This window comes from Pterocles gutturalis, unplaced genomic scaffold, assembly GCF_000699245.1.
Source record: "Pterocles gutturalis isolate BGI_N339 unplaced genomic scaffold, ASM69924v1 scaffold5433, whole genome shotgun sequence".
Taxonomy (NCBI): domain Eukaryota; kingdom Metazoa; phylum Chordata; class Aves; order Pterocliformes; family Pteroclidae; genus Pterocles; species Pterocles gutturalis.
The window spans coordinates 12,121-18,971 of NW_010120269.1; the positions used below are offsets into that span (position 1 = coordinate 12,121).

At 36.4% G+C, this 6,851-nt stretch overlaps 1 protein-coding gene across 1 annotated transcript; it reads right to left on the reverse strand.

The window, feature by feature from the left end:
* Positions 1–1,300: 1,300 nt before the first annotated feature.
* On the reverse strand, positions 1,301–6,737 carry LOC104464190 (chromosome unknown open reading frame, human C15orf26). Its single transcript, XM_010076828.1, has 7 exons — positions 6,675–6,737; positions 6,430–6,519; positions 6,021–6,256; positions 4,557–4,641; positions 3,594–3,752; positions 2,400–2,473; positions 1,301–1,469 (listed from the first exon to the last, which is right to left on the reverse strand). The coding sequence occupies exons 1-7, from the start codon at positions 6,735–6,737 to the stop codon at positions 1,301–1,303; spliced, it is 876 nt and encodes a 291-aa protein (XP_010075130.1).
* Between the last annotated feature and the right edge of the window lie 114 nt (positions 6,738–6,851).

Sequence of the window (6,851 nt, forward strand, 5' to 3'; positions counted from 1 at the left end):
ATGTTTGGATCAGTCCCTTCTGTGAAAGTTTAGTGGGGTTTTGTTGGTAAACCTTAAAAAGTTTTATTTGACCTTTATGAACATGGAAGATCTTTGGAGTCCTTTTTGAGAATGGAGATTTATGTAGTATTTTACTCAGAAATTCACTCACTTTGTGCAGAAAGAGCCCACTCTTGTGGTACGTAAGAAATGGAATTATGTATATGTGTAGCTCTACTAAATGGATACTTATACTAAATGTCATACATTAAGAAGATTCTGATGCTGTTTCAGCTTCCATATAAAGACAGGTATCTCTCTGAAGTAATGACATCTGTCTTTGCATCTTATGCTTGGTTGATTTTGTTGCATAAGAACATGTGAGTTCCAGATGAAATTTTAACCATTCTCACACCATTTTTTTCAGGTGGATTCTCTGGTGTCTAGCTACGTATGAATAATTTTTTCTTATTGGATAAGCTTACAGTGTCTCTTATTATTTTTCTGCTTTGGCACTTATTATAATGAAACTTGCAGGGGCTTAATTTTCTTTGACAATTTTACCTTGCTGTCAAACTTCATAGAAATTATTATGGATTGAAATATGCTGAGGGTGGGAGGCAAATGGAACATGGTGACACATCGATAAGGCTGTCGGAAGTCTCTAGTCTGTATCATTTCAGTGTTTAGAATACACAGACAAAGGTAAAAATCTCAATTTAAACCTTTTAATTAATTCCTATAAATCTGAAGCCAATCTCAAGATAAAGAGTCCTTGTTTGTGATTTTTTTATTAATTGGCAACATTGTGCTAGACAGAGCATGGAACAAGCTCAACAACCAACTTCCTTTCAGATGAACTTTAAATGTCAAAGTATCCCATGATAGCTTGCATGAGTTTGGTTTTCAGTGTTTTGGAAACTGTACGCTCATCCTTTTTCGAAGTGTGACACTGGTTTTGGTTTTGGAAGAATTGTTTAAATACACTCTGAAGGCCAGTAAGGTAGTGAAAATATGTTAATTCCCTGCATTCTGACTTCTTTTACCATCAGTGAACATGAATATGGGAAAATTAACCCTTCCTGATTCATGAATTTTTGATGTTGTGTATGGTTAATCAAATTTTATTAGTTTCTGGCCACTGTATAATGTTGATGAGTTAGTGAGATTATGCAATATTACTAGTGGTAGCCTTTCATTTCCATTTTTAAAACAAACATCTCTAAAACTAAAATCTGCACAGAAAAAAACAAGAATCAGAATCTCATCAGCCTCTGTTGCCTGTAGTCTGGGACTTTTATATTCTATGTCTCTTCACGAACTAATTCTTTCTGATCCCACTTGGGTGAGGGTCAGGTCTGTCAATCATTGTACCATCCTCATTGCTGGGATTTGCTGTAACTATTACCCAGTGATTCTTATCTTCTTCAGCTTTATGGGAGTCCAGATAAGTGTGACAAATTACTTCATATTCTTTTCCAAAATAAGACCTGAAAAGTCAAAGAAAAGGGGATGGGCAGGGGAAATTAACATATACACAAATTCAGCATATCTGTATTATCTGTACATTTTGTAAGGTTTTCTGTAAGGTTTTCTCATGTTTCTCTTGACTTATTCAGAAATATCACCATGCACTTTCAAATATCAGACCCTTACAAGAAACACAATAGACTACTTTGAAAAAAAATTGAAATGCCACCTTTCTAGCTGCTGAGCTAAAGCAGCCTCATCAGTATAAGGCACTGATACCCCAATTCTTTATGTACAAGCCGGTTAGATTCTCATCACCATTCACATCACCATTTCTCTCTGACAGAGGAAGACTACTTAAGAACTGTTTCAGCCTCAAACTTTCAGATCTTGTTTCATCCTCAAAAATCTGGTACAAATCCTCAGTCAGATCTTGCTCAGAATGTAATGGAAGACAATTGGTATACTCCTTAACAGTGCTTAATCAGTATTAATTTAATACATGCATAGGAACTTGAATTGTTGGATTAACTTCAATTTGTTGAGAGATTGATTCATATGGACATAAGCAATATGCAGTGTGGTTTCATTTAGTTCTCCTACCCCTTACACGTATTATACCATTTTTTTAATTAAAAAAAAAAACCCAGAGAACTAGAATTGCTCAAGATATTCAAAGAGACAACCACCAAGAAACTAGAGAAGGCTAGAAGCATGATATGATATGAATTAAACAAAACAAAACAAAAAAAAGACCAAGCTGATTTTCTGTAGCATCACAGTGGAACACATTATAGCCCAGAAATAGAAGGAGGGAAAGGAGAATGTGCCTTCTGTATTCTTTTCCATTTCCGCGCTATGTTCCTAAAGCAACTATCTTGCTTCTTACAGTAATTCTTGATGTTGGCACATCATTATGCACATCCCTGCCAGTTATGAATTGTTCTTACCTTGTCCAAAAGTTTCTTGGAACAGCTAAGCTCCGATTAGTATGGCAATGAGTAATAATAATTTTTGAGTTTGCCTGGAAAAAAAACAAGGGAAGACACTTGACATTTTAACACTAATTTTAACTATTCTTATTAAAATTAAATGCTTTTATTTACTGCCTAGTGTAAGCCCACATTGCTCTGTATCCCTCTGAGGCTGCTGTACATTGATAGTGAGATATTTTACACCCTATCCGTTCTCAACACAACTGTCCTAACAGCTCAGACCAGCCAAATGCTTAGCCCTCAGGACAGACACATTCTCATGTCCAATACGTTCCATTCCACTCCCCTGTGCTGAGCACTTAAAAAAAAAAAAAAAAAAAGTCAAGCAAGTAGTAGAGTCATTCCTGTGGCCTGTGCCATCAGGGTAATTCCATTACAATTGATATTTGCCATATGAGAGATCCAGATGGTCTGGGGACACAGTCTAGAAATGGACCTTTATATTTTACCAATTTGCAATTTTTTTATGTATAAGAGAATGAATTTTTAGTCACCCTCATTTACCAATACTGTGAATAAGAATGTTGTCTTTCACAATTACAGAATTTTGACTGTGTTTATTAGTGAGTTGATTCATCCAAATGAGCCATGGTCCAAAGCTGCAGAGGAACAGTTATAGTTGTAGTATTCTGCTATACACCCAGCACTTCACGAAGCCTAGCAGTTATGTGGAACAGGAAAATACTGCATCACTTAATGTTATCTACAAAAGGTTAAAAACCACATTTGGGAAAGCATCCACTTATTCAGATGCCTTGGGGGGGTTTTAAATACTTTTAAAATTTATTGTACAGGAGTTCTTAATTAATCACAGCTTCTAATACTGGAAATGGAATTTAGTGCTCAGAAGTCCTGAAAAGTAGATTCCAAGTACTGCATCTTCACAGCATGATAATGTTGACCTTTAAAAAATTCTGATGAGAAAAACTGAGCAAGTCAACCTCAAAATGAACACCATAACCTAGTAGATGCACACGCAGATTCCCTGATTAAAGAAATCGTTGTTTCCCTCTCCCCCTTCCTAAAATTACAGGTCAGAACTTACGTTAAGAAAAAATATGTGAATAAAATGGACACAATGTTTACTAAATACTACATCTACTGTTTCAATTAAATTTCATAACATTTTCTACAGTTTTAATTTCTTACAGGAACTGGAAATCCTTCATATTCAAGACGCAGCTGTGGATCCAAGAAGGCAGCTTGCCAGTAAGTCAAATAGGAAGGCTCATCTGTCAAAAATACTTGCTGAAGGTAAGATTTTTTAGCAAATCTTATGAATGATTTATGGTCACTTGCTAGATATAACTGTAAATAAAAATGTATATTAAGGACAGTATAAATATACAAGAAACAAGATATGTAATTTTAAAAAATATTTTTCAACACAAATGTTTTTCTCTTTGCTCGTGAAAATCAGCCTGCCAGGCTAAAGCTGCACATACAAAACCCGTAACATAGATTCTGTGTTGTTGATAAATTCATTCAGAAGCTATTCTACACACAGACTGATGAATACTAACTTTAAATTGAATTTACATTCCAAAGATTCTCTCTCACCAAAGTAGTTGTTGAGAGGGAAATTTTTTTCAAAGTTGTGGTGATTTATTGTGAGTATATATATATATATAACATATGTCTTATTTGCTTCTGACTTGCAGAAGAAAACACCATTAACATTTAATAGAAATCTGCTTCCTCAGAATGATAGAATAGTACTTTACTTCATATGCCTACTATAGATTTATCTTCCAAGAAATGAAATCTTCTGATTTTGCATTTACGTAAAGTTAAAAAAAAAAAAAAATCTCCTTCTGATGATGAATTCTTTCATGATTCACAAGCTAATTTTAATTCCCTTTTTTTCTTCTTTTTTAAAATCACCTCTATCCAGTCATTCTGGCTGATAGCCCCTTTGGCCTGCACACCTGATCTCAGGCAAGTTACATAAGCTTTCTAAACAGGTATTGCTTATCTTGATTTATGTGTGATTCTGAAGCTGTTCTGTAAAGCTAAGATGTTGAGCCACTGTATGGCTTTATATAGAGAGAGTAATTAAATGCATACTATCAGTATATGCTGCCGTTGCCATTTGCAACTTTATAGCCTTACCATTTGGTCAGAAAACCCTCCTGTTGTCCCAAGACCAAAGTTTTGTCCAAATTTAATTGGATCACCCACTGCACCTCCATCAACACTGTTAAAATTGTGAAAAGGAAGAAAGAGACATTCAAATAGTCAGCTTTATCAGTTTTGTTTTTGTTGTTTTTTGATTTTTTTTTTTTTTGGTCTATAGTTAGGTCTCGTGGCAACATTTTGTATCAAGTTGACCTTAAAAATAGGCAAAATATCTTAACTGAAAAGACATTTCATACTGGACTTACTGGTTAAAATATTTAACAGAGTAGAAACAGAGTGTATTGGTTACTTTTTATGATGGATTTGTTAACATGCAGCATGGAAAGATAACATCCAGTGAAAAATCAATGGGAATTCAGCACTGAGGCCCCCCTTAAAATATACCTAATACAAGCACCTGAAAAATCACAGACTAAAAGCAGAACCGAGTGTGTTTGTCTGTAACTTAACATATGTTGCTAATAATATATGTAACTGATATTCAGTAATATGGTTCATTGCATCAACATACGTGCTGGTATATCCCTATTTCCAGAATGATTTCTGTATTGTACATTAAAGAATCACTAAATTAAGTGCTAGGCTTTCTAAATAAATTCAGCATAAAAGACTTAGGTAGCTGATGAGCTTAGTCAGTTAATGAGGGACTCGATAGCATTCACTGTCAATGACTCGAAGATTAGACAGCAGCTAAGCAAAAATCTTTGGCTGCAGTTCTAGAAGTCCTAAATTATGCTCTTGGCATCAAAATTCTTTCTTAGGTCTAACCCAACGTATTTTGCTCAATCAGGATTATATGGGTTAGTTTGTACTCTTATGCACTATTATTATTGTTAAATACATGCACTCAGGCAGAGCCTCCCACTATTGGGCAGGACCCTGTTCTTCTGTTTCTTCTTCCACAAACAGCTGGAATTAAATATGACTTTGAGAGAGATAATATGCTGTTTGGTTAGTGTTTGGGTGGGTTTTGGTTTGGTTTTTGGTTTTTTTGTTTGTTTGGGGTTTTTGTTTGGTTTTGGTTTTGTTTTTTTAGGACAGCAGAAATGTGGTCCATTTCTTGTACAGCAAAAGCATTTACACAAATTTCTGCTTCAGAGACCTATTTGCAGGTGAATGAATAATACTACTAAGCGCTTTTTGGACGTTTTGTATTCTACAGGTGAAATATTAAAAACAGCTGTAGAGTTTATCAAATGATACAGTAAACTCAATTCTGTTTTCACACCAGTTCTGATTTAAACTTTCTTGGAATTATTCACAGTAATATGCAGAGCAGAATCAAGCTTAGTGCATGACCCAAGTTTAAGAGTCTTTCTTCAAGTGAATTAATCTTACTCAAGTTTATTTCTATATTAGCAAAATTCATTGCATATTTCTCAAAACAAGAGACTGAAATATATAATTGAAAAAAAACCTCAGAATAAAGTATCAAACCTTAAAATACAAAAAGTATTTCGGCCCATAGGGTCCACACTCTCGACTGCACTAACTCCACAAGGGGCTTGCAATGATTTGGCCGAGTATATGGACGTTTCATCCAGATTAATTGCCAAAGTCAGACTGCCGCATGCTCTGTGGTGATTCTCCAGCGAGGATTTGTCGTCTGGGTTCAAAAGCATCACAGTGTCTCCAAAATGAACATATCCATCCTTAGACACCGACAGTTGTATCTAAATCCAAATATACACAGCTTTTTACTGAATTATCTGAACCTAACATCAGAAGTATTTTAGTGCACAAAATGCTAATCCACAGCATTCTGTGTGCATAAAGAACGCTAATAACAGCTATGCCACTCTATATGGAGTCATAGAGGATTGACATAAGCTTCTTTTAAAATTACCTTCTTTAAAAGATTATCTTGAAGTTTGCTTATTTTCTGTATTAAAAGCTCTCCTCGTTCTCTTTTACCTATAAAATCCCTCAAGCGGTCCTGCGGCAAAGGGGAGAGAGGCAGACGTTACCCGGCACTCACAACCAAGGGTTTAAACTGAATTTAAGGAATCAGGGGGAAACACCCTGAGGAGAAGAGGCATGCGAGGTTCCCCCGGGGCTAGAGAGGAGAGAAGGGTCCGGCTCCCCCGCTACCTCCTCCAGACACGCGTCCTCCTCCCAGTTGCCGATGAGCACCCCGGGCCTGTAGGCGGCCATGGCCGGCGCCTGGGCAGCACGGCGTCCCCCGTCGCCATGGCGATAGCTCTAGCTCCCGATTGGGCGCTGGAGAGGCGGCGCTAGCCAATGAGCGGGAGCGGGAGGGGGGGGGGG

What these genes read in the sequence shown, in the direction of transcription:
- LOC104464190 (XM_010076828.1), bottom strand. Translation starts at nt 6,737, where the DNA reads ATGGCCGCCTACAGGCCCGGGGTGCTCATCGGCAACTGGGAGGAGGAC. An exon ending in AAGATAATCTTTTAAAGAAG is followed by an intron (nt 6,257 to 6,429) that starts GTAATTTTAAAA and finishes ATTTGGATTTAG; the next exon opens with ATACAACTGTCGGTGTCTAA. An exon ending in AATACTTTTTGTATTTTAAG is followed by an intron (nt 4,642 to 6,020) that starts GTTTGATACTTT and finishes CAATTTTAACAG; the next exon opens with TGTTGATGGAGGTGCAGTGG.